We start from the raw sequence: 27,831 nt of genomic DNA, 5'->3' as shown, positions 1-27,831 counted from the left end.
CCCCTACGGGCTTGACAGTTAAGTGTCGGTACCGTATCAGTAGTTACAATCTACATCAATTTATTTACCTCCTGTATCAGTAGTTAGGTCATCAATCTAGAATGAAATGTTACAACACTTACAAAGAATTCCGAAACTACCTTTTTACCTTTCATAACTTGTTTTAATCTTTCAGAACACTGCTACAGTGCACAATGAACTCCACTAAGGTGATGTATCTATGAGATAATAATACGGAAATGGGGAGTACAGCTTGTCAAAAAACTAGCTACGTGATGCTAAAAATCACCATCACACAGGATGGTTAGTCATTCAAAGGCATGTGATAAGTAGTCTGCACTGGCAGACTCTGGGTTCATTATGAGGATATCATCATCAACATAAGAGTGAATAAGGTAACAGTGATACTAAAAGTTCCCATCACACAGGATGGTTAGTCATACAGGGCCATATGTTCAGTAACCTGCTCTGGCTAATTTTGGGTGCATTATGAGTATATTCACTCTCGTGTTCTTGAGGATAAAGTAATTCCTGAGCTCCAGGTACCTCATGCCAACGGGCCTGAATGGTCTAATAACTGGGCATTTGGTGATGTAGTGGTGGAGATCATGTCCCAGTTCCTGCTCACAGAGTTTGCACCTGGAGTGCTCAGGTTTGGGAGACCCTTCACCTGTAGCCACCTGCCACAGGTAACGGTAACCCAACCTGATCCTGGCAACCGCTGTGTCGCACAGTCTGGTGGACGTTTTGTGCTGATCATAAACATAGGTTTCAGATTTGAACAAATCATAGCTTTTTATACTGGTGTTTTCAGGTCGTTGAGAGTCAGTAATTTCTCTCCTATCAGACCTGAGTGTTTGGAAAAATAAAGTTTTGACAACAGAGATGGGGATACCTAGGTCTAACTCAACTTCATCCTTGTTACACGCTAATTTGGCTGCAATGTCTGTGTCACTATGATGGGTTATATTTATGTGTGATGGTATCCATACAAAGGAGATTCGAAATCCTTTACTCTGTGCAGCAATTAGGTCATTTATAATTGCTAGTATGAGATTCTTGCTGTCGATCTTCCAGGAGAAGTTTTAGATTACTTGAAGAGCAAAGTTTAAATCACAAAATATTATTCCTCCTATGTTTTTTTTAATGTTCTGATAACTAGTTGTAGTGCCGTTAATTGTTTGTGTGGAAGTCAGCCCGTTGTTTAACCTAACACTGATAGTGTGTAAATATTATTTCTATAAAGCCTACATGCTGCTGTAGTCCGTCCAGTAGAAGATTGTCTACACTGTGTCTACACCGACGTAGCCGTCGGTGTAGACACAGTGCTCGTGAGATCTTAAATAGTTATGATAACGTTTAATAGATCTAGAATTCCGTTAATTAGGCCTAGGATAGGTTAAGTTGTTTAATTTTTGTCATGCTCCATAACATAAATACAGGAATACATAATGTAAGCAGATACAATGGGTTATGTTATTATATGTGTTGGTGAATAGTACATTCTGGCAAAGAACATAAGAATGAAGGTAACTGCAGAACCGCATTGGCCCATACGAGGCAGCTCCTATTTTTTACCACCCATTCACACATATGTCCAACCCACACTTGAAACAATCACGGGATCCGACCTCCACCGTGCTAAGCCACAACCGGCTCCACAAATCAACAACCCAGCCACAGAACCAGTACCCACCCAGGTCTCTCCCAAATCCAAACTTACCCAACCTACACCCACTGTTTCGTGTTCCCTCTTGTGTTGATCCCCCCCCCCCCCAACACCTTAATATGAACAAATCCACAAGGGCCGTGACGAGGATTCGAACCTGCGTCCGGGAACATCCCAGACACTGCCTTAATCGACTGAGCTACGACAGGGTAAAAGACAGGTTGTACCGTATTAATATCTTCTTTGCCTCTATTATGTCACCTCCAACTCTTCTACTTACCAGAGAGTGCAATCCAAGCATTTTCTTTTTAGACAAGTCATGAAGCTAACAAAGAATTTGAAGAAAAATTAAAGTTATAAGGTGAATAGTGTTACAGAAAAATTAACACGTGTAGGATCGTATTAGGCAAAATAATAATGTACAAATACCAGATGTCCTCACTACGAGGTTATGAGTGGTATTCACGCTGCTCACCTTCACAGTTTAAAGGTTGTGTTTAATACTTATGTAACTCTATAATGTCCCGTTTTATTTTGAAAATAAAAAGGGGAGCATGGTAACGGAATTCCTATTTTTATTCGTTATTTTTTAAATAATTATAGATTAACAAAATTTACAACTTGCTAACATTTTTGCACTGGTAACGAGTGTTGTCTCTGAATAATAATGTTGATGACTCGTTTACTGATGACTAATGGATGTATACGTCCATTGCGCAAAACAGTATTACTCTACCATCCAGCCTGAAGCGTTCTGCTAAACTTAGCATCACTAAACAGCCTGATCATCCAGCCTGAAGCGTTCTGCTAAACTTAGCATCACTAAACAAACGCACGTGGTCTTTGTTTACAAGGACTGACGTCACTGATCCAAAACAGAATCTAGAATCTGAAGACTGAAGTAAACCTGCAAAGTCAGCCGATGGCGAATTTGCACATGGGCAATCACGCCTCATTTAATAGGCAAAATAAAAATAACGTTATTTTTAATATGATCATGCTATATAAGGAAGAGCGAAGTGAATTGATGAGGCGATTTGTCAATGATTGCTGCAGTTATAATGACTAGGCATAACAATGTTTACTCAACCTAGTCTTAATCAATCATCTCAGTGCGAGGTTCATTATTGCAGGCAATTATCCATTCTTGTCTATAATTTTTTAATGAGAACCTGGAATATCCCTCTTCATTTAAAAATAAAATGATAATGAAAACTATTCCATTACAACACATTAAAATCATTATTCAAATCACTACTAAGAACTGCCTAACACCAGCAGCGCAAAGTTATTCTTCTCATCATTTCTTAAGGAAAGAAACTCAAAGTACAAAACGGAAGTGTATTATTGTTACAAGCCAAAGCTACAATTTTTCCCTTTGCCAGCTATTACTCCCATGCCTAAAGCCTCATAGCCTATGGCTACTACGCCCTGAGGCATCCAGTGGTCTAGGCTGCTGGTAGCTGCGTACACGGCGTGTGCGCTCCTGCCTCCTCATCCTAATTGTTTCTTTTAGCTGAATAAATTACCCAGTGAACTCGTTTATATTTACCGCAAGCTTCTGTGTGTAAATCAGTTCTTATCTGGTATCACAGAGAAAAAAAGGCCATGGAAATTGATTGGTAGTAATAAAATGTCAAAGCAAATATGTGTCTGCAACTCTGGCCGATCAATACAACAGTCAACGCGAATTTCGCCCTGTCTGGGTTGTGTATTATTTTGTTAATGTGTCTTAACTGTTGATTAACCGTCAATTAAAGCGGTTGAGAATCTTGAGGTAACCATGTGATAACTTGGTTAGTTAGTGAATATAGGAATTATGGAAACTCGAAAGTGCAACTCTATTCCACCACCATATTTACTCTCGGTGCTAGTAATACCACGCTTTTGTGAGACACTTATTTAATGCATTTCCTGCTCAGATTGAGCTTTGAGAGTAATTATTATGAGCTGTATTATGCATGGTGGTAATTATTCACATGCTTCCAGATATCATGGCAGCATATGGGTGCCTCCTCCAACGTCGATACAGCTTCCGGTAATCACGAAGACTGTCCTTGATACAGAGCTGTCCTGTCATCAAATGATAGCTAAACCACTTGATCTTGAATACGTTGACAAATATTACAATATTTGCTCCTGGTACTGGTATGTCAAATGCACTAAACATGCTATTCCGCTTTATGGAGGACAGGTAAACATGCCAACCCAAAGTGATCACTGGCGTTCCCGCACATTAATCACTCGAAATATTTGTGTAGGAATTAAAAATCTAACCCAGTGACTGTAATGAGACGGGTTGGTGGAGAGAGGTATATGGGGGGAGGGAGGAGCATTATATGCGTCATAAACATCCTCTCCGACTTTGTGTTGATATTAACCAACTCGTAACTACACTTTACATCATGATCTTAACCAAAAGGCCGAGGTTTTAATGGTATAAACAAGTGATGAGAGGCGACTGACCTTCTACCCGAAACGCTGCGCGTACTAGTGACTTTATAAGATTGTAATTACTATATTACGTATCCTCACAATCCCAATATACCTTCTTGTATATATATATAAATAAAATCAATCAAACTGACCTGGGCGAGGCGGTGTTCCCTCTCAGGCGTGAGGGCCATGGTGTCGTCGTGGTCGTCGTCAGGAGCAGGAGGAAGGACGGCGTCTGGGTCACTACCAGAACTGTGCCCCTGGAATGATCCTCTCCACGACTCCCACCCAAACATTCTCATCTCTTGATAAGCTGCTGATTATCGACGAGTCCCTCTTGTCAACAGATGCTCTTCTTGATAAGATATTCAAGACAAATCACCGAGGACGTTTGTCATGTGAAGAAATATGTTGAGTAATCTTGAATGATGTTGTCCGCCAGCTCGAGACGAACTACTTCACATTATATGCTTCCTTTCCAGGGGGAGTTGTGTAGGTGGTGGTGATATTAGCAACATTTGTGTTGTGAGAAACACCTTGCGTGTGTCTCAGGTGTATACGCCAGCCAGCCCCACCAGCCTCCCCGTTGCCACCCTTCTCATAACCTTTTTCTCTATTGTCTTTCTATCACCGTCCACCGATCATTCTCCGGGAAGTGATGTGCTTCAAGACATCCTTATCAGCGTACGCGAGATACAAAACAACCTTAATAGAGATGAATACTTGAGATACAAGATAAAGGGAGAGTGATGTGCACTATATGTTAACACCGGCGAACGAACCAAGGAGGGGAGCTCGTCGCTGCCAGACGTACCCTCAACTTATACACATGCGATATATATAATGTCCTGCGTATGTTATCATCATAATAACAATGCGTCTGGTTAATATAAACAACCGTAGTCGCTTTTATACTTGTATAATCTAAAAATAAATATATAATACGTCTTCGGCAGGGTAGACTGTATGGCGCGTCTGTGGGAGTGGAATGACATACTGTGATATAAGAAATAATTGATGTGTAAAGCCACAAAATACCTGAATGTTTACAATTTTTACATTACTTTTCCCGTTTTAAATATACTACGTACACACATAATGAGATAAGTAGCTCTTAAAGACAATCTTTATATTATATAGACGTTAGCTGTAACCAAGGAGAAAAGATTCGAATCAATAAGAAAACTGGTGCGAGGTGGACCAGTACAACACTTCCGGCAGTGTTGTGCTCCCCGGCCAGACGGACGATTATATAATCACAACCAATGGTGGCTATATTCACCGCCTCCTACCTATAGCCAAACTCATATTGTCCAAAAATGATATAATAACCTATGAGTCATGGCGCGGAATTTATTGTAACGTGCAATTGTAATATTTTTTGTTTCCGATTGAATACATAATTTGAGTCTATGTTGGTTTATGGGCCTATAGTTGAGGTATTTTTTTTTTTAGGTGATAATTAATCGGTCCTCCTAATACAGTGTCGCATTTTGACGAATACTCTACCTAAGACCAAACATTGTCGTACTAGAAAATGGTAGCGGCTCGCGAAAATTATATATACTGTCCCGTTTTCTGTTTTGGGTCCTCTGGAAGGTTAGGATAAGGACACTTTAGTACGATAATTTTTAAAGTTTCTTGACGTTGGGAACATTAGGACGAGCCATAACCCTATTTGCCTAAGAGGCAGAGTGATTTTACTTTTGTGTGTGCATATATATATATATATATATATATATATATATATATATATATATATATATATATTATATATATATATATATATATATATATATATATATATATAAATTCACAACCTGCTCTCACACAAGACAGCACATATATGACTTATTGCTTATAGTCACTATTTCGCTTATAAATAAGTACATATGTGACATATTCCAAGCCATATTTTTTAATGCAGCTTTGTTGCATATTTCTAAAGAACCTTCGACAAGAATATGGCAATTGACTCCATAGAAGATAAAAAAAAAAGTTTTGCATGAGGGAATAGCAGGCGTGCAGCCATGGGTGTAATGTATGGCCAGAGTGGCCTCCACTACTGACACGCCATGTTTAAGGCTCCAAGTCCCAGCTTTCTGTCACGGTAACTCTGACCTGCTTATTCCAACATGTGGGGGGGTAGAAATAGCCTAAGCTACTCTATCCCTTTGAGATGTATTTCTTGCTTATCTCAATAAACGTACTTGAACTTGAACTTATTCCAACATTATTCATGTTAACTGCTTATAATACATCGTTCTTCACTCAACAAGTTATAAAATGAACCATATAATTACCGGTTAGGTAGGTGAATATGGTATTCGTTACCATCTAAATCATTTCGAAACAGATTCGAAGTCATAATGTTGTCAGTATTGGGTTATTTAGACTGTTGCGGCCTTTTCTTTCATTTTCCACTAAAAAACACTAGTCTAATATGTACCATGATGAAGATTTATGAGAAGAATCACGACTGATGAAGATAGACAGAGACTACAGGACGACCTGGACAAACTGGAGGAATAGTCTAGAAAATGGCTTCTAAAATTCAACTCAGGAAAGTGTAAAGTAAAGAAATTATGGGAAGGGAGGGGAAGGCTGAACACAAGGTACCATCTGGGAGGTGAAATCCTACAAGAGTCAAATAGAGAGAGAAAGATCTGGGGGTCGATATCACACCGAACCTGTCCCCAGAGGCCCATATCAAAAGAATATCATCAGCGGCATATGCTAGACTGGCCAACATAAGAACTGCCTTTAGAAACTTGTCTAAGGAATCGTTCAGGACCCTGTATACCACCTATGTCAGACCAATCCTGGAGTATGTAGCTCTAGTTTAGAGTCCATACCCAGTTAAACACAAGACAAAGTTAAAGAAGATTCAGCGGTATGCCACCAGACTCGTCCCGGAACTGAGAGGTATGAGCAACGAAGAAAGGCTAAGGGAGCTGAACCTCACATCCCTGGAAAACAGAAGAGTAAGGGGAGACATGATAACCACCTAAAAAATTGGGTGGTTATTTGACAAAAATTTGACAGGGTGGACAAAGACAAACTCTTTAGCACGGGTGGAACACAAACAAGGGGATACAGGTGGAAACTGAGTACCCAAATGAGCCACAGAGACGTTAAAAAGAATTTTTTCAGTGTCAGAGTAGTTAACAAATGGAATGCATTAGGCAGTGATGTGGTGGAGGCTGACTCCATACACAGTCTCAAATGTAGATATGACAGAGCCCAATAGGCTCAGGAACCTGTACACCAGTTCACTGATAGTTGAGAGGCGGGAGCAAAGAGCCAGAGCTCAACCCCCGCAAGCACAAATAGGTGAGTACTTCTAGCACTCAACACCACAGAGCTGTCGAATCGTCTTCGGTACGAAATGACCCCCACTGAATAGTGTGTGTGTTGTGTACGGAGTGACCTGTACGTGGCCACTGGTGCGGCTGCTCACCTCGGCTCCTCTCGCTAAGTTGCCTTATATACGTAAGCTTCAAGCCTAAATGAAGTTATATCTTATTTACTATTCAATGTAGAATGAAATATTTAGCACCAATAGTTATTTGTTATGAGCAATTTGCTTGTATATGTGAGTAAAAGGTTCAGGAAGTGATGGTAAGAGAGCAGAGACGGGGACCAGTCACCACTCCCAGGGAAGGTCACCACTCTCACCTGATACATATTGAGTCCATACACCTGTACTGACACATGTACCTGCCGTAACACATGACTCCTGTCTTACCCTATGCGGTAGTGATGGATACCTGCCCGAGAATGCCCAAAACGCTTTGTATAATAGTGGCTTTAGGCATTGTATGTACTACCTCTATCTATAATTCCATCAATCTTTGTAAAATCTCTTGTATGTATGTACCTTACCTAAATAAACATTTATTATTGCAGGTGATGAGTCACAATGACGTGGTTGAAGTATGTTGACCAGACCACACACTAGAAGTTGAAGGGACGACGACTTTTCGGTCCGTCCTGGACTATTCTCAAGTCGATAGTGTGTGGTCTGGTCAACATTTATTATTATTATTATTTATTATTAACTAGAGGTGTCAGGTGTCAGCATATGGGACTGTGATGACAACGCCCATAATTTTACCCAAAGAATAATTCACTGGCGCGTAACTACTATATAAAGCCTCTAATGTGATATTCCGTCCCTCGTGACCATTCTAAATATAATTTTGTAATGATGGCCAGGTATGCCAGAAAGGAACACTTACATTGGAAAGTTTTCTGAAAATTCAAGTATCTTTACCAACAAAACCTGACTTAAAAAAAAGGAATACATGATTACGTATTAAAGAAAGCCGCCAAAAATGTTAAGGAAATTGGCACAAAGTAGTGGAGTGGTTAGTGTATTAGTTCACTACTGGCTGGACCCGGGTTTGACTCCCAAGCACGGCAAAATGTTGGCAGAGGCTGCCCAAAACTTCAATATTTGATGTCTCGTAGTTCTCTCTCGCTATCTATAAAGCAGATTTATATTTTTGGTACCTTAGGTTTGTTTAAAGACTAGCAACGATGCACCTTAGCATAGCTATTAACCGTTCTTAAACCCTCTTAATGGTGGGTTTCTTTACACCTAAAGTCTGTTTACCCTGGTAAAGGTGCAGGATGGCCGGCAGAGTTATCGGCCCCTTTACTCTGTATTTAGATGTGTGGGTTGGGTGTTTAGCAGTAGTTAGATACCTGTACCTAGTAGTTAGTAGTGTTATGGCTTGCTATGTATGGAAGGCCTGTTTTTGTTTTTTACTGAGATATTTCTGCATGGGTCCAAGGCCTCTGGCTGGTCATTTCATTACTGTATTACAGTACTTGTTACTCATTTTATTATTTGACGATTAGTCACACTAACATAGCTGAAGATATGATGACCAAACCACACGTCAGAAAATGGAGAAATGGCACGGTTTCGGTCCATCCTGAACCATTATCAAATGGTGTAACCGTAATTTGACCATTACACATCCTGGACCATCTCACGACTTGATAATGGTCCGAGACGGACCAATGTTGTCGTTTCCGGATTTTCTGGTGCGTGGTTTTGTTATCATTTCAGTATTACTTAAGCAATGGATGAGTGTTTGACTCGCATATCGGTTTCAGGTTGGTCCAATGTGTTCAACAATTTCTTCTTCGCCATCAGTGTCAAGTCATGAAGATGGTTGGTGCAGAAGAGATGTGTAGTGTATTAAAGTATTACATAACAGTATAATCATGTACGGTATGCTTGTTAGAGATGGAGAACTTCCCCACCAGGGTCTCTCAAGTGAGCACAGAGGCCATCTGGAAGCACTCTTGCCCTCAGTCTTAACTACTATACTTTAACTATCCCCCAGTTGCTGTGTCCTTCCTTCTTGTACCAGCTACAGCATTTCATAATGCTAATTAAACTACTTGTTATACTATCTTTCAAGCACAGTCTGAATCATATTCAGACAGATATGCTGTCTGAATATGCCCGAAACGCTGCGCGTACTAGTGGCTTTACAAGACTGTAATTGCCATATTATGTATCCCAACATTCCCAATGTACCTTCTTGTATATGCATAAATAAATAAATAAATAAAAAGATAAAATAAGAGAGATTAGCAGAAGAGCCCTGGTGGGGGAGTATGGTGTATGGAGCTCATTAGAATCCTTTGGGATTTAAACATATTAATGAATTTAGGTACTGTATTACCAGTGCATTTTTTTTATGTATTGGATTAGGCAATTACTGTATTTCAAATTTGGCTGGTTGTGGTTATACTGTAGCTTAATTATGAAGTTAAATATGTTATGTTTTACTTGGAACTTAACCCAGATATCCCAACTTTGTCTGCAAATGTTTTCTTGTGATACTGTGATACTATAATATTAGTTTTAATGATGTGCTGTACAATATATCTAGTGGATTTAATTTTTTAAATGTTTCTTCAATTTTGTTCATTTTACATCGTGATCATTATTTACATTTTAATGATAAAACTTTCTTAATACTGTACAATGTTTTGTTTAATAGTTTCATATTTCTTTGCAGTACAGTACTCTACTGTACTTATCCAGAGCAAATGCCGTTATTTAGATACTGTACTGTATTATAAATTTGTCATTATGGTTTTTGGAGTTTATCTAAAACTTTACTGTGAGCTTTTTTTGCACCACTCGCCTATATGTGCTTGCATGGCAAGCATCAGCTCTTGGTCCTCTCCTTTCATACTGCCATTCACCCTTTTCAATGGCTCTTGATCCTCCTGCTTTTTATAATATCCACTGTACTCAAATCTGTGAATGGCATTAGCTTCATCCACCTTCCATTCTAGCTCATTCCACATGCTCACAACTTACACAGCTGAAACCATGTCCAATGCTGATGATAAGAATGAAAGGAGTTCCATCCACGAGTCTCCAACCAGTGCAAGAGGGCCATCTATAAATTCTGAAGAGACAGTGTTGACGCCAGACTTATCACCCGTGGAAAAAAATGGGGTTTCTGTTGCGTCCCAATCCCCGCCCCTACAACAACTAACAACTTTGGCCAAGGAGTTGATGCAGTCTGGCCTCCCCTGTCATGAATTCAAAGAAACAGAGGAGGAAGGCTGGCTACAGAAACTGTACAACATAATTAATCAACAATCACAAGCAATTGAAGGACTCCAAGACACTACCACTCAACAGCAACAAACGATTGAGCACCTGTGTGAATCCATGAGCAAAAAACAAGAAGAAATTGATTATCTTCAACTTGAAGCAAGGGATCTCAAAGAAAAACTGAGTAAACTTGCTGTTGAAGACACCCTAAGCATACAAAATGGAATTCTTAACAGGCTAGAAAATCAAATAAATGCACTTCAAGTCCACCAAACAGCATCCCAAGATGAGAGTGAGCAACTGAAACTCTTGGATTCTGTCATCGTTAGCTCACCAAAACTATCTGAAGAACACACAGGTGAGGACTGCCCTAATATTGCCCTTGGTCTAGTTAAGTTAAAGTTCAAAATTAACACTGATGTTTGCAGTCAGTATAGGTTGGGAAAACTCTCACACAGCAGAGGAATTATCATCAAACTAGGCAAATGCATTGTAAAATATGACCTTAGAATATTAGAACTGTTGCTAATCAAAATGCTATCATCCACGTTAAAGTGTGTTTAAGCTGCGACAGTCCATCCTATTCAAACAGCGACAGATTTGCAAACAAACTGCAGACCTTATTAATAAGTGCAACACCAGGGGTGGAAGAATCATTGCTAAGGAATCCAGTACAGTACTGTAGAGGCAGTAGGTATGAAATTACAAGTGACCAACAATTCATTTTGACTGGCATCACTGATAACCTCCAAAGCCTTTCTGATTCTGCCTAAAATATATGTTTAAGTAACCATGATGTGCCTCTTTATGCCTTGTCTTGAGTCACCAATGTATCTCCAGAACTCCAAATAACTTCCCAGTCATGGTTCATGCACTTATTATAAGCTTGAGTAACTGACCATCTCGTCTTACTGTCATTCTTTTAATATTACTAGCTTATGATGTTTGAAATGATTTTTCTGGATTTGTGTCCCGTAGTAGTTCCCCTCAGCCTATGGTGAGGGAAACTGTTGTCAACACACTGCAGGACTCTTGTCAATGTATCATGCTCCAATGACTATCCTTTTTCCCACCTAAACACCACTTCACATTGATTTATCTCTTTGTGGTAGTGAGTATGTGGGAATCAATGGTCAGCCTACTACAAAGATGAGCCACCATAAAAATTAAAGGAAGTTACAAAGCACTTGACCTCTTTCCAGGAATTGTTTTGAGATTTTCAAACTATCACATAATACTATGTAATGAGTAAATGACTCACCACCCAACCCCTTTCACCATCAGATGGTGGCCTCAACCACTGGGATGTTGGCTAGCTTCCTGTTGGACTTTATACATAGAGTATATGGAGGTTCATGTTTATGACAATGTTAAGGGTGTTTGAAAATTTGTAGTTCTAAAAACCTCTATTTTCTACATTGTTCCTTAAAACAAGACAAAACTCATTATAGTATCTGCATATATTCCACATGTTCATATAATATTATGATAAATATCTACAGACAAACATTTGGGAAAATATTAGACATTCAAGTGGATGTGTCTTATGAGACTCATAGGGAAAATAATATTTTGATCACAATGATGAATATAATTTGAACTTTTTCAGGCAGATTGATAGATTGTTAGACACAGAGGAAGAGTACAGTAATTAAATACAAGGTCTTATTTGATGTGTCTGGGGACAGGCACTGGTAATGGCATATTTCAGTCTCGGGACATGAAAATTAACTCTCCAAATCACCTGAAAATTAAACCAGACAGAAAGAAATGCCATGCATGGCATAAAATTCAGATCTTAATGCTTTCTGGTTCCTATAATGTATGGCACCAGGGCTTCAACACGTTAAGAAGCCCGAAACGCTGCGCGTACTAGTGGCTTTACAAGATTGTAATTACTATATTATGTATCCTCACAATCCCAATGTACCTTCTTGTATATATATAAATAAATAAAGAACACACGTACACACATTCCTACGCCATATCCAATTGAAATTTGCTTCCCTCACTGAGTGAGCAGAATGCATTTTCTTGGACTGTCAGAAAGTCTTTGCCACAGTACCCCATATAAGGACGTTACGAAAGTTGGAGCAACAGGCAGGAGTAAAAGGTTAGCGGCTCCAGTGGATATATGTAAACAGTCTTCCAGAGGGTATAGACTCATTCCTTTCAATGTTTGCTGATGATGCTATGACGAGAAAAATTTATGTTCATGCAGTCTCTAGAGCAGTAGCAACACCACTCATTAACTTGACCAGCCCTAAACAACGATATCATTCTCCCAGACAGGCCCCCAATTTATATGATGAGAAAAATTGATGTTCGTGCGGTCTCTCTAAAGCAGATGGAATGCCAATCATATAAACAAAAAAAAAAAGTAAAAAAAATTAGACTGCTGTTTAACTTCACGGTGTGACAACTGTAGGATAAAGCACAAAAGAGGAAAAAACATTTAAAAATACTTAATAATAATGACTTTAAACAAATTACAAAACAAAAAAATTATATCCAAGCTTGGCTTGATACAAAGAGTGCAAAACAAACAAAACAGATAAACAATTAAATTTACATTAAATTAATGTGTAATTAAAAAATATGGTGCTAGAATACTATGAGCTAGACTGCATAAACCTGTTACCACACCGAGATATGTCAACAAGTCTACTCAGTAGAGCACTCGGGAATAATCTGAATCGTGGTGGGCTAGGTAGTCCTATATATATAGAATGACGGCCGTCCAGGTGGCATTGGTATCGTCTATAACTATGAGCTGGCTCATTAACTGCTTGTTTCAGCCGGTGGCATGAGCTCCCATCGACCAGGTGAGGTGGGGTGACAGGCCGTGGTGTAGGGGGTAGGTAGTCCACTGTTTAAACGTTTGTGAGTACAATAGTTGTTGTTGTTCTTGGGGCTGCAGGTCTTGAATAGGTAGACTTGGTATGAGAATAGGTGATAATGGAGTAGGCCGAATCTCTTCCTAGAGAGATTACCGTGACAATGCAAAAATTATGAGAAGAATAAAAAACAGATGAAGATTGACAGAGACTACAGGACAACCTGGGCAAACTGGAGAAAATGTCTAGGTCTAGAAAATGGCTACTGAAGTTCAACTCAGGAAAGTGTAATGTAATGAAATTAGGTGAAGGGAGGAGAAGGCTGAACACAAGGTACCATCTAGGAGGTGAAATCCTGTAAGAGTCAAATAGAAAGATCTGGGGGTTGATATCACACCGAACCTGTCCCCAGAGGCCCACATCAAAAGGATATCGTCAGTGGCATATGCTAAATTGGCCGACAAAGAACTGCTTGTAGAAACTTGTGTAAGGAATCGTTCAGGACCCTGTATAATGTACCACTTACGTCAGACCATCAATATCATTTCACCTTGTGACCAGTCTTTGCCTAGTATTAATGGATAAGTTCCTGCCTTCATAATAGCTGCAATTTAATATGTTCAGTTGTTTAAATAACTTCCTTTAAAATTCACTATTTGTATTAACAACAATCACTGCAGAATCTCAATACTGTATAGACCTCAACCTTTGTACTTGGGTACCTTTAAGACGCCTGATGCTGTATGTTAATGACTTTGTGAAATGTACTATTTCTACACCAGAATTATTTCTTGTAAATATTTAAATTTTGCAAATAAAACTTTTATGTCCATATTTTCTCATCCTGCCTGAGCTCGTGCTGAACTTTTAATTTTTCCTTGCTTTAGCAGCGACTCAAAAATCTTGTTTATAATCATTACATCTTTAAGATAAGAAAAATGCAAAGTTAAATGAATTAGTTAAATGTATAATTTTTTACTAACATTTACTTGAAATGATGAGTTTTTATTTATACAGTATACAGTAGTCAGTAGTGTAGCACACTGTTAATCATGTTGAGCACAATTGGGTCTGGCCAGTAACTGATGGGTGACTGCATGGATAGCCTTTTCCTTGGTTAGGGCAACTTGTTAAGCCAAACATGGCAATTATATCATGTAATAGTAAATTCACTGGGGTGACAGACCAAATACTGTACTGTAGAAATATTTAAATGAGACATTACACAAAAAATATTAGTACAGTGTAAGGAAGTACATGTAAGGAATAGGAAATGAATGACCAGGAATATGAAATTTTTTTTTTTTCCAAATTGTAAAAGGGCATCTTTCTTCATTGTGAGCAAAGTTATATTTCTTTGCTGTCGAAGTCATCATTCCTTATTGTAAATAATCTGAACCTTATTTTCTAGGCACTCTAGATAATATGACGACTATAGGACGAGGAAGAGGAAGAGGATGTATTAAGAAGGATGGGGATATTCTTCGCCAACCAGGCACATGCAGTAAGTTACGACAATGGAAAGAACCCAATCAATATGCGTTCTCGCCGGTATCTAAAAACACATTTATGGGATTATTATTTAGTGTGTAAAGAAAATGTTCAGATATATAGGTTTACAAATACCCATGTATTTTGTCACCCATATCCTGGGTTCCCTTTTCTGGTGCATAACTCTCCTAGTTGTTGAAGTTGAGTTATTAAGTCACATCTACTCAAGACTCAAGCTCATCACAGCCCCCTTTCACCCGATGCCGGCTTCCTTCATGACCCAGCAGAAGGAAGAGTAATAATTATTAATTACTGTACAACAATTATTATTATAGTTATTATTATAATTAATAAATTATATTATAATATTAACTATAATAATAATTGTTGTAATTAATGATTTTTTTTTTTTAGATATATACAAGAGTTGTTACATTCTTGTAGAGCCACTAGTACGTGTAGCGTTTCGGGCAGGTCCCTGGAATACGATCCCCGCCGCAAAGAATCGTTTTTACAACCAAGTACACATTTTACTGTTGAGTTAAACAGAGGCTACAGTTAAGGAATTGCGCCCAGTAAATCCTCCCCAGCCAGGATACGAACCCATGACAAAGCGCTCGCGGAACGCCAGGCAAGTGTCTTACCACTGCACCACGGAGACTGGTAACTATTATTACTCTTCCTTCTGCTGGGTAATGAAGGAAGCTGGCCTCAGCTGAAAGAGGGCTGTGATAATCTCTGTCTGGAACCCGTAGGTGCAGGGCTCGAACGTTCACCTCCTGGGGCTCGTGTAGTAGTAGCTTGGCACTATCAGCATTGTAGCTTCTGGGAGCCACCGTGACTCACCAAGAAATTGGCGCTTCATTATATTCAACGCTGGTTTTTTTTTTTTTGTGAGCACTTACTCATTGTCTTTTTGTTTTTTGTTTCTGGTAGATCTCTGATTCTTATGCTTCCCTCATCTTGTAGATAGACCAGGAGGCCTGGTCGATGACCGGGCTGCGGGGACACTAAGCCCCGGAAGCACCTCAAGGTAACCTCAAGGTAGATCCAGATTCTGGTCTTGGTTTCCAGTAGGTCAGGAGGGATCTTAGAATCCCGGTGGGATGTCCCAAGGCTTGTCAATTCCAGCACTGATGCTCAAAAAGCTAATGAGAGGTCTACCAGAAAAGAGCATTTCATTTCATTAAATGTTTGATTTTTTGTTATTTATATTTTGGAAGTAAATAATGGTTTTCTTTTGTCTGGATTATGTTAACTTGAAATGTCGCCTTCCACACACTTAACTCTCCAGCTGGCATATAATTTAACTCTGCACCATCTCACTCTCCTCACAATCTAATCTTTCAATGTATTTTTCACCAAGATTTATCAAAATCTTGTTCACAAAGCCATTTGCCCTTACTCTGCCATGTTCAGGTATTTTATGTTAGTGTATGTTGGGTAAATGTCCTCTTCTACTCTTCCATTTTGCTCCACCAGACTTCAACACCTCTCTCGAGTGTCATTATTGTTATATAGCTGTGTCTTGGCTGTTGATTTCTATTGTCCCATAAAGCGTCTTGAGAGTTTACTTAATCACAATTACTCTTGTTAGTTATGATATCAATTTTAAGTACTGTGCATTGTTTTTCAGTGAAAGTAATTCTTTATCTTGCTTTTTTTACAGATGAAAACAAAGAAAAGGCAACGACCGGAGTGGCACTTCTAGTGGATCGTATCATAGACATCAAATATCCAGATGACTTACAAGTTCAAGAAGTAGCCTCAACAGTCAAAACTGAAGTTAATAAGGAAGTAGATTTAAGGTAATTACTCTATACAGCAAATGTTATTTATAGACATTTAAAACAATTTGTTAATTATGTCAGCTTGACCAAACCACAGACTAGAAAGTGAAGGGACGATGACGTTTTGGTCCCTCCTGGACCATTCTCAAGTTGATTGTGAGATTGTCATTAGATTATGTCAGTTTAAAAGGATGAGACGTATGGAGTGATTGATGTAGTCAGTAACTGGTATAATTATTAGGTTTTCCTGTAGGGATGGTAGGGATACTTTATGATTTTTATATAATTTATATTTTATTTGAAGCTTTCTGCAATAACTGGGAAAATGCCTCTACATATCAGATTGAAGCATTCAAGATTTGTGTCCAGTATGCTGGAGCAAGAAAGACCACTCTTATGGGGTCATAACATAATTTAAGTCTCCTGGTGGCAGATTTTAAAACTACAGTATTTTAATATTGCTTGGGGGAAAGACCTACCTTGAGGTTACCTTGAGGTTACCTTGAGGTGCTTCCGGGGCTTAGCGTCCCCGCGGCCCGGTCGTCGGCCAGGCCTCCTGGACCTAGAACAAAATTTTCACGAACAAATAAACAGTAACCTAGAATGTTTTGTAATAGTTATGTGTTTCCTTAATTATTGCAAGTTTCGGCATTGCATTTTAATGGGATGAAGCTGAGGTATCAGTAAAGTATCATATCTTGCTCAGCCATACCTTGTTAGTTTTATCCGACTAGACCTTGTTCTTGACCAGTTCAGATCCTTTTTGGTCCAGCTGAAGATCAATAAGTGGGAGTGTGTTGAGGCAGAGTTCCACTGTACTAACACCTACATTATTACATACTGTATGTATGGTCCAGGAAAATTTAGTAAGGTAAGAATTAATGAACTATGGGAAAAGAAAGCTCTAAGCTTGCTAACAAGACACACAAGTCATCTGCCCTTGTACCCACCTGTCAAAACATATTATAATAATAATAATTACTGTACTACTTTTACATTGGTATTTGCAATATACATTTTTTCAGGTGGTTTGTAGACAAGCTGTGCAGCTATGGGTACACAGACCGTACACTTACTTCTGTTGTTACTAAACTGTTTGGTTTAATTGCTCATCATCAAGCTGGTGATTGTAAAATACGTAGTTTGCTGATGAGAAAGGTACAGGAGGAATATAATAGTAAGTGTGACATATAGTCATATCATCATCCATTTAATTATCTTCAGTTCATTGTTGCCCCAGGAAACTGGTTTTCCTTTAGTGGATGGCTTCATTTATAATGTTGAATCTATCTACAGATAATTCATCATGTTTGTCAAGCAGTTTTGAGAAGCCCCTTGAAGCATTTTTATCAAACTTAATTTTAGCTTACAGAAATGTGCCTAATAAGTTTTAATGCAATACTATATATTGGGTATAATATTTTACAAATTAAAAGTTTGGTGTTTGGCATAGCAGTATACATGTTTGGATGTGCATAGTAGTATACATGTTTGGATGTGCATAGCAGTATACATGTTTGGAGGTGCATTAAACATTTACTTGTTATTTCCAGAAAGACTTGCTCTGGTTGTCGAGGACCGTGACCGCTTTATAACATCCGCATTGTTTCTTGGGGAAATTTATCATAATGTTAAGACTGAGATGAATACTACATATAATGTGAGTATATTATCTTAGAAAGTTGTATTATTTATATGATAATAAAATGCTGCTGTTTGATACCTTTTTACATCTGTGATTGGGAAAAGGTGGTGTATCTCTTAATCAGATTTGTATTATATTCTCATCAAATCTCGATAATGATGTAACATACAGTAGTCCATTGATAGGATTAAACTACAGAGTCTGACATGACTGTCGCATCCATTTATATACAGGAGAATGGGAAATGAGCCATTGAAGTTAGATAAAAATCTATTCCAAAATGTTGTGCAAATTATTTGTTTTCTCATTAGTAATTAATAAATAGTAATCTTGTGATGATGAGAATCACTGTAAATTCCATTGAGCAATGTGTATCAATGTTTGAAGTGATGCCACCTTTACAGATCTTGGCTGTGCCTGTTGTCACTTACCTGTATCAATGTTTGAAGTGATGCCACCTTTACAGATCTTGGCTGTGCCTGTTGTCACTTACCTGTATCAATGTTTGAAGTGATGCCACCTTTACAGATCTTGGCTGTGCCTGTTGTCACTTACCTGGAAATGATTATAGAGCCGCATCTTGCAGACACTTCACATGAAAATGTTAATGACGACATGATTGTCGTATCAAAACTGGTGAGTTGGTTTTTAATCCACGTTTAATCTTTGTTTTATATTCATAGTTTAGAATGAGTGGCACATCAGAGAACATCGTTTTCTCTGTCACACTTCTGTGCCATATGCTTGCATATACTGTATTACCAGAGCTATTATGAATAATCTCACAACAAATCACAGGATGTAAATAAATTAAATTAATGTACAGTACTGTTTACTTATGAATGCTGAAAGGCTGTCCAAACACTGTTTTTAACTCGGTACCAGCTAGGATATATTCTACCTCTTGCTGCCCTATACTGGAGAATTTGGTATCTAAACTAGGGAACATGTAGTCAGTCTTTTTGAACCAAAGTGAGCAAATTATTGTGTTTGAGTCCTAGTTAAAATGAAGTTGCTATGAAAGTTGGGTCAAATTGTTGGTATCAAGACACTTAACATATGTTATAGTTCAAATTGTATTTAAAAATACTGTACTGTATAAATAATGCCATCATGGAAATGCAGATGGCATCTATCACAAGAGATATTCATGTATGAAATTACTCCACAGTCATGTCTGTAGATGCAATACTTCCTTCAGTATTATACAAAATTTGAAGGTGTGCAGATACCAAGTGCTACACCAAAAGCACTTGATGGTGGAGGCCAAAATCGTCAGTACTGTAGTTTCAAAGCTTCATAGGACAGAGTACTGGGAAGACGGGACACCACAAGCGTAGCTCTCATCCTGTAACTACACTTGGGTACTTACATTTAGGTGTGTATATGATACACCATGTGTATTATATATTACCCTCTCATAATCCTCTAAGTAGCTACCATGTCATGGTGATGGGGCTCAATTGCTTTGTTATAGTCTGGCAAGCTCTGTTGGCAAGTTACTTTGAGTGCCTGCTAGAGGGAGAGGCAAGACCAAATGTGGCTTTGCCATATACGGAGGCCCATATATTCCCTGTTTCCCTTCATTTGCAAGTTGAGCCTACTTAGTGGCTATGGCTCATGTAGGGCAACATGCTTCTTTAGTGGAGGTGAGGTTAAAATACGAGGTTCAGTACCTCCATTTCCTTTCAGTCCCTGTGTTGTATTCTGATTTTGCAATGGTAACTTGCATTAAATGTCCTCCCCTTATATAATAACTGTTGGAAATTTTACTTTGGTGATGACTTACTGAAGTGTGTTGCTCTGTTGACTATTTGGTGATGAGTTTGGACATGTCAAGTCTGCTTGTGCAACCATGCTGGTTCATAGTACAGTATTCACTGTGATGGGAACCACCCTGAGTATTTGCAGTCTTTGGCTCGTTATAGGATGGTGAAGCTCATTCTCCAACTCGAGCATATGGGCAACATCTTGTCTAAGACAATGATGGCAGGGTCTCTTCTCTAATGTTTAAGTATGCTTCTATTACTTGTCAGGAGCCCTTATCCAACTCTTCTTCTGGTCCCCAGCTCCAAAATCATTTCCTTGTTCTTGCTTCTGAGATCTCATCTGAACCTGCTGTTAAGGTTCAGCAGGTTCAGATGAGATGGAAAAGTTGATGTGCTTGGTTAATTTACACCATTTTGGGGTTATGGCCCCTACTTTTAACAAAATTATTTAAGATGCTGGATCATGAGAAATACAGTACTAGCAATGAGGGTGTATCTCTTTACAGTCACGTTCTCCTGGTTGTTGTCTATTATATGATCAGTTGAAATTAAAACTTTGCTCAGTGTAATATTCCCAAAGAGTATGGGAAATATTAGGGAGTGTTTGATAACTTTTTGATATGGCTCCAATCACGTTTTTAATGATTTTGCCTAAATTGGCTCGAAAACTCAAGAAAGACTTGAAACCTTGGTAAAGCCATTGAGCATATTTACAACAAAATACTATGGTTCATTTTCATTTTGAATTAGTGTGGTTTTTGTTCACCCAGGTTTGGCAGCCCGTCCTCTAAACAAAGACCAAAAGTCCATTCCATGCCCCCGCCAACCCCTCTGGTGTTTATGAATGAAAAATGATTTACACACGAATCACAACTGATGACGTCCGAACACTTCCGGAACAAGTGTTTCGCTGACGACTTTTGTTCGAACTACAATGCTATAAATGTTTCACCCACGTACTACAAATAATCGGCAACAGAACCTAAACACCTAACCTAACCTAACAGTGCCTAAATATGCACAATATGCTAATATATAATAATAATATTAATTTATATTTGAGAAAAGTTCTGTTTTGAATGAACAGAATGTTAAAATTGATGAATGTGTCTTTGGGATTTAGCCCATAAAGTGTAGGAAAAATTAGGGTATAAATAGCAACTGTCTTCAATATGGATCTAATAAAATTTATACAAATTTTCATAGCTGAATGAAATATTAGGAGAAACAAACATAAAAGTAGATTTTTCTTCAGTAGGACAAAAAAAATCTGCATGCAATGAAGCCGGGTTGGTCCCATAAAGTTTGTTGAATCGAGATTGCAGCATAATTATTTGCTTATGTTTAAGATACTGTTATGGTGAGAAAATGTTTGGAGCAGGATAGTGAGATCGAACCAGCATCTTGTCACTCCAGATGTGCACGTTAACGTTGGTCAAGACACACACATTGGATGACCCAGGATGTTGGTTCGGTCCCATCATTGTTCTCCAGAGATTTTCTCAGAGATATGTTATATTATGGTGATTTCATTGTGTACTAATACAATATTTAGCATTCACAATGATAACATTTGATAATTATTAATTTGTTTCCATTTGCAGTTGTTACAAAGTGGCAGTGCTCTTCACGAGAGCAAACCAGCCGAGATATTAGCTATAGTGCTGACAGTAACAGAGGTTTTGTGCCGGTGTCAGCTTACGACACAGACACGTCTGAACCTTTTAGCCGCCCTTGCTGAATTGTGGCCTTGTTTGTCTAAGAATGGTAATATCAATATACAAACAGAGCATGCTTCCCTAGCTGCCAAGCTTGGACTCTCTCTACCCATATAGGATGTTCAGAGGTTTACGTAAATTTACATCTAAACGGTTACTGTATTACAGGTACAGTACTATGTACTGTATTCTTCCCCTTTACTTTCTTTAGGAGTGCTTGTTATGCAAAAACATAGATATTATCAAAATTAATTTAGTTTCATGATGTCATTGTTATAAATATTCAAAATGTCATTATTGTTTGTTATTCATATTTGTATGGATTTTGTTGAATAAATATATTGTTTAGCCCAATGCCCTCAATATGATAGACATTGATTTCTCAGTACAGTATTTTTTTTTTTTTTTTTTATATTTTAACACTAAGGACTTTCGTGATCGAGAATGTGTTTTCATGTGCAGGTTTACTGTAGAAGTGTTGTGATTATCAATTTATTCATCAGATTACGCAAATTTTTTGAAGGAAAAAGTACTGTACAGGGCCTCTGCTCTACCAGTGACTGCTCAACTGCGACGGGAATATATTTTAATTTTAGCGTCCTCACTGATGGAGTTTAGTTTTAGTCAGTTAAGTAAAGCTGTTCTTCCTGGTGATGTGGCGAGTTATTTAGTTAGCAGTTTCGATCTTTGTATTTCTTCTTCAGAGAATTTTCGTAATTAGTTCATTTCTGTTTGATAAAGCAACCTTTTTCCTCCATACCTCTGATTATTCCGCACATTTGATGGTGCTATATAGCCTTCCCGGTTTGGTGCCTTCTTTTGATAATTACTTACTTTTTCCTTCATAATATATATTTAAAGTGAAAACAAGTTCAGTTTAGAGAAGGATGACAAAGATGATATTGTATCAGAAAGTAGAAACCTTGTCTTTGAAAAGATTAAAAACTACTGTATTTGCATTCTCAAGAAGCACAAGGAGTAAGAAGTGGCAGTATTAAAGTATACAAATGAAAGGGTATAAGAAAGCTGATATGAATAAGGATTAAGTTCTTAACACAAAGTAGAATACAAAGCAATGGATATAAATTGGATTAGTTTAAAGTTGGGAAATATCAGGGTAAAGACAGGTTTGGAAACAGGTGTGCTCATAGTTGGAACAAGATACCTGGTAACATAATAAATGAGTGATTAATGAATTATTTTAAGCTTGGATTAGACATGAATAAGTTTGGGCGAGAGATAAATAGGAGCTTCACCGTACATTATCTTGCCAGCTTGGTGCCTTGTTTTGATAATTACTTACTTACTTTTTTAGTAAATATTTCACATGTATCTATTACCATAGAGAATTCATTGGTAGGTTTTTAGACATGTTTGCATATAAGGATATCGGGTTTTTCCTAAGTAGCGACCTCATAAGAACATTAGGATAATGGGAACTGCAGAAGACCTATTGACCCACGTGAGGCTGCTCTTATTTATATCCACTCAAACTCATTCATATATACTGTATGTCTAACTTTTTCTTGAAACAATATTAAAATATTGGGTCTATTAATGGTATCCGGGAGTTTGTTTTAGACATCAACAACTCTGTTCCCTAGCCATTATTTAAACAGATCTTTTCTGAACATAAATGTATCCAATTTGTATCCATTATTTCTAGTTCTTTTTGTGTTGATATATTTAACTCATTATTAATATCCCTCTTGTTATAGTCTTTTGTATACAGTACTTCATGTTATTTATAATAATAAATTCAAACAGTACTTGAGGCTGCTCAAGCATAAGTCATTATTTGCAACTTGTGTTAACTGAATATGATAATCATTTTGACCAGACCACACACTAGAAGTTGAAGGAACGACGACGTTTCGGTCCGTCCTGGACTATTCTCAAGTCGATTGTGAATGGTCCAGGACGGACCGAAACGTCGTCGTCCCTTCACCTTCTAGTGTGTGGTCTGGTCAACATACTTCAGCCACGTTATTGTGACTCATCTCCTGCATGATAATCATTGTTATGGGGTAGGACGGTTGCCTGGAGGCTTATCCAGGTCTCCCTAACTTAGGGCAAGGTGATCCACGTGGTCACTCATCCATTGCTGGCCTTAACGGAACTTACTAAGCGACACATACATCATCCACTGCATCACACTTTACAGGCTATGTAAAGGCATAAGACTTTGCCATCAGGGTTATATGTAAATGTTAGTAATTATTTTATATAAATGTTTATAAAACTTAAATTATTGTACATGTTGTACTGTAAAGGATGTCTGGAATACTCAGATCTATGCTCCTAAGGATTCATTTTTGTATATTGGTATATTTATGTCATATCCATTTCTGCTCTTGATCATTGCTGTTCATCATTACTAGTCTTAATCCTGACCAAATTTTCATAGTTATATCATTTGTTTAACGTGTGTGCACTCGATATGATTTTTGACAGTAGCCGTTTGCTTAATTTCTTGTATGACTTTTTTTCTATTATACTTTAAAGATGTTTTGTTATGACACATTTGTTAGTTGCTTATTCTTCTAGTATGAGGTTGATGCAGTCATGCACCTGGCAGTGTGTCTAGAGGACTGCGGCTCATCAGCTCCTATGGGTGAGCCGCACTGCCCCCCCCCCCTTCCTCTCCCTATCTCTGTCCGCCTGTGTATGTGTGTAGTGTTGACCAGACCACACACTAGAAGTTGAAGGGACGACGACGTTTCGGTCCTTCCTGGACCATTCTCAAGTCGATCGACTTGAGAATGGTCCAGGACGGACCGAAACGTCGTTGTCCCTTCAACTTCTAGTGTGTGGTCTGGTCAACATACTTCAGCCACGTTATTGTGACTCATCGCCTGCATATGTGTGTAGTTGTCTGCCCCTGTTTTTCTATTTGTCTTCCGGTCTCTTAGCCCTGGTTAACCTGATCTCTCTGCAGGCCTATCTCGGTCTTTGTTTTTTCTACTGTCTCATTCTTATTCTCTTTTCAATATCTCTGTCTTTGTCTCTCTTATACAAATAATATAATAGCCTACCATTAGCATGTATATGGTCCACCAGTAGTGGCCTAGTGGTGTGAAATATTACAAATATGTAATTGTTACCTATTTGCTTTGAGAAAGAGGCAGGGCTTTGAGAAAGCTTTAGAAGCTTTGGGAGGATTGTCTGTTTTATGCTACTATGGCCAAAGCAGGAACAGCAGAAAAGTTATGTTAATTTTTCCCAAGATCAGTTAATAATCATGTACAGTGTATTATTATTAAGAATATTTATTTATTTAATTTTTGTTTTAAAAATATTGATCAAAGTGTAGCTTTGGGGACAGTGCCACAAATTTTAATGAGAGCCAGAATGTGACCCTGACACACTGCTCCTTCTTGAATTGTGGCGATCCCGACCAGCCTATGTCCGTCCTGTACTCCAGACCATTCCCCTTGCAAAGTTGGGGGAAACTAGCCCATGTATGTGCAGCTTCCAACTTTGGACATATAGACACACACGCACACACACACAATACCATCATCTAAAATTACGGTTTAGTTTTCAGTGCATTATGATGTAATGCATTTGCACATCAGAGGTTACTTTCATTATGCCATAATCAGATCTGATATTCAAATGAGGTCAGGAGTCTTTATTTATTATGAAATTTTGTTTAAGCATTTGGAGATGAACTCTTTATGTAAATTTCAATAGCTTGTGTTTGTCTGTGGCAGGAGATAAGTAGTAGGATACAGTAGTCTTCTGTACTTTTGTGTGTTCAAATGGAAGTAAGAATCTTCTCTGAGGTTATCCTTTTCTTTTTTCTTACAATCAATCTCCCTGCCCTTGTGGTGGTGATGTTTTCTGTATTTTACCGATCACAATCTCTTGTGGTTAAAAGTTGACTATTATTGGCTGCTTTTACTTGACTGTTAAGGAATTGTTTATATATTCCAAAGAATCATGATTCATTTTTAGATTTCCAGTTTGGCAACTACTAGAATTGTGTGTGCTTATATAGAGTAATGCATTTTTAATAAATTCAGACTGACTTACCATGCTGAAGGAATGTGTTTATTACAGCATATGTTTAATTTATATTTAATGTAGTACAGTACGTACTTGCATATTATTATTTTCTTGTGCATGTATACTAAATATGTTGCTAAACTGCAAGTTAGTAAAGAGAGCAACATTAGACATTATTTGTAATATTATTTAATATCAGTTTACTGATCCAGATCCAGATACCTGAAGAAGGGATCTGTAGTCATTAGAGCCATACTGTGTGCTGCTTACACATAATGTACATGTGTCCCCTTTCCTCGGAATATATATATTTGATATACTATGTGTTTTATTATATATATATATATATATATATATATATATATATATATATATATATATATATATATATATATATATATATATAATTATTAAATATGACCAAAAAAGTAAGATTAATAATTCTAACACGAATTTTCTCAATATTTCTTATGGTTCTTTTCACTGTTGATGGTAATTGAAAAATCAATTCTCCAAAATTCATTTTTATTTCTAGTCTGACGCGACACTTGAACGCGTTTCGTAATAACTTATTACAAGTGTCGCGTCAGACTAGAAATAAAAATGAATTTTGGAGAACTGATTTTTCAATTACCATCAACAGTGAAAAGAACCATAAGAAATATTGAGAAAATTCGTGTTAGAATTATTAATCTTACTTTTTCGGTCATATTTAATAATACTGTATATGTCTACAGGAAAGACTGCTACCAAAATAAATAAATATATATATATATATATATATATAAATATTTATTTATATATATATATATATATAAATAAAAACAGGATGTTACAGATTACATGACTTCACAAGTGCATAAATCACAACAAAGAAGGTAGGAATTAGGAGTAAAAGCACTTTGGTCATTGTTGGAAAACATTACCACACTAGCATGTGGTAAACCAGCGAGGAGGAGGAGGAGGAAGGCCAGATAAGAGAGAGAGCTGCTGACTAGCCCAAAGGCTCGGAAACACGGGCAAAGATGTAAAAGAGGGAAAATAGAATACGAGGGACAATGTAATATTTACCATAAAATACAAAGTGTCTAGTTAGTGTATAAAATATGGAAACAACTCGTTATGAAACAATTTACAGACATTTGGCAGCCTAGTAATACAAACGGCTGCAACCTTCCAACTGCTGTATATACAGTTAATACATATTCTTTATTGGCTATTGAATCTTGACTGCCCCTCAATCCTTTTGTTACAGAAATATTTTGGCTGTATCTTAAGTAAATACAGTATGTAGAGTTTGCTTCATGCCTAATGATGTGAGAATAGCCTCAAATAAACTGGTGATAAGCCAAAAAAAAGTTACTTCTGAAGCCTGTTCCTTTAACGGATTACAATCCAATAATCAGCCATATTTTAATGCAGGAGATCTAAATGGGTAGCTTTAACCAATAATAAAATCTGCACAAATATGATGCTTCCCATTGGCCACCTTTTTCTCTTGAGTCGAAAATGATAAATTTCCTTATCTTGCTTGCATATTGGTCATAATGGATTGAATTTTGGTTGTTGATGGAATGAAAACCCTGGTCCTTGATGTCCAAATTGTCTTGTTTCTCTGTTACACACATCATCGAATGTCACAATTTTCAAGAGGACCCTGAATTTTGTTTCAGATTGAATCCCTTTAATCAACTGTCATTAGATACCATAATGACTTGGATATCTCTTAGTGTTTCAAAACTTTTGTTTCTGTGCTCCTGTATAGTCATGTTGAGCAATACTTGTATAACTACCTTGCTTCTACCTGTGACTTAAATAATGCTAAATAGTCAGGCTAGCTTTTTATCATCTGATAAATAATTAACTTCCT

At 37.7% G+C, this 27,831-nt stretch overlaps 2 protein-coding genes across 3 annotated transcripts in view; one reads left to right on the top strand and one right to left on the bottom strand.

Annotated features, from left to right (window-relative positions):
• LOC123769151 (SEC14-like protein 2) overlaps nucleotides 1–5,095 on the bottom strand; it is a 32,477-nt gene extending 27,382 nt beyond the window's left edge. Inside the window, exon 1 of the mRNA XM_045760121.2 lies at nucleotides 4,258–5,095. Coding sequence (XP_045616077.2) covers nucleotides 4,258–4,407 — 150 coding nt within the window. The 5' untranslated portion in view covers nucleotides 4,408–5,095. The remainder of the gene's footprint in view (nucleotides 1–4,257) is intronic.
• Nucleotides 5,096–7,443: 2,348 nt separating this feature from the next.
• Nucleotides 7,444–26,280, top strand: LOC123769150 (uncharacterized). Of its 2 annotated transcripts, XM_069309921.1 has the most exons (9): nucleotides 7,444–7,597; nucleotides 9,233–9,290; nucleotides 10,462–11,058; nucleotides 14,949–15,041; nucleotides 16,698–16,836; nucleotides 17,844–17,995; nucleotides 18,372–18,478; nucleotides 18,992–19,099; nucleotides 21,837–26,280. In XM_069309921.1, the coding sequence occupies exons 2-9, from the start codon at nucleotides 9,242–9,244 to the stop codon at nucleotides 22,065–22,067; spliced, it is 1,476 nt and encodes a 491-aa protein (XP_069166022.1). In that variant the 5' UTR covers nucleotides 7,444–7,597; nucleotides 9,233–9,241; the 3' UTR covers nucleotides 22,068–26,280. The 2 variants fall into 2 exon arrangements, with proteins under 2 accessions (XP_069166022.1, XP_069166023.1); XM_069309922.1 differs by lacking the exon at nucleotides 9,233–9,290 and having other exon boundaries at nucleotides 7,456–7,597.
• The last annotated feature ends 1,551 nt before the right edge of the window (nucleotides 26,281–27,831 follow it).

The sequence above is a fragment of the Procambarus clarkii genome, chromosome 66 (genome assembly GCF_040958095.1).
Source record: "Procambarus clarkii isolate CNS0578487 chromosome 66, FALCON_Pclarkii_2.0, whole genome shotgun sequence".
Lineage (NCBI taxonomy): Eukaryota > Metazoa > Arthropoda > Malacostraca > Decapoda > Cambaridae > Procambarus > Procambarus clarkii.
This window is presented reverse-complemented; position numbering and strand designations above follow the sequence as displayed.

Coding starts and splice junctions, on each gene's coding strand:
- LOC123769150 (XM_069309921.1), top strand. CDS start 9,242: ATGTGTTCAACAATTTCTTCTTCGCCATCAGTGTCAAGTCATGAAGAT. Junction 15,042..16,697: donor TCGCCAACCAGGCACATGCA/GTAAGTTACGAC, acceptor CTTTTTTTACAG/ATGAAAACAAAGAAAAGGCA. Junction 18,479..18,991: donor AGATGAATACTACATATAAT/GTGAGTATATTA, acceptor CCACCTTTACAG/ATCTTGGCTGTGCCTGTTGT.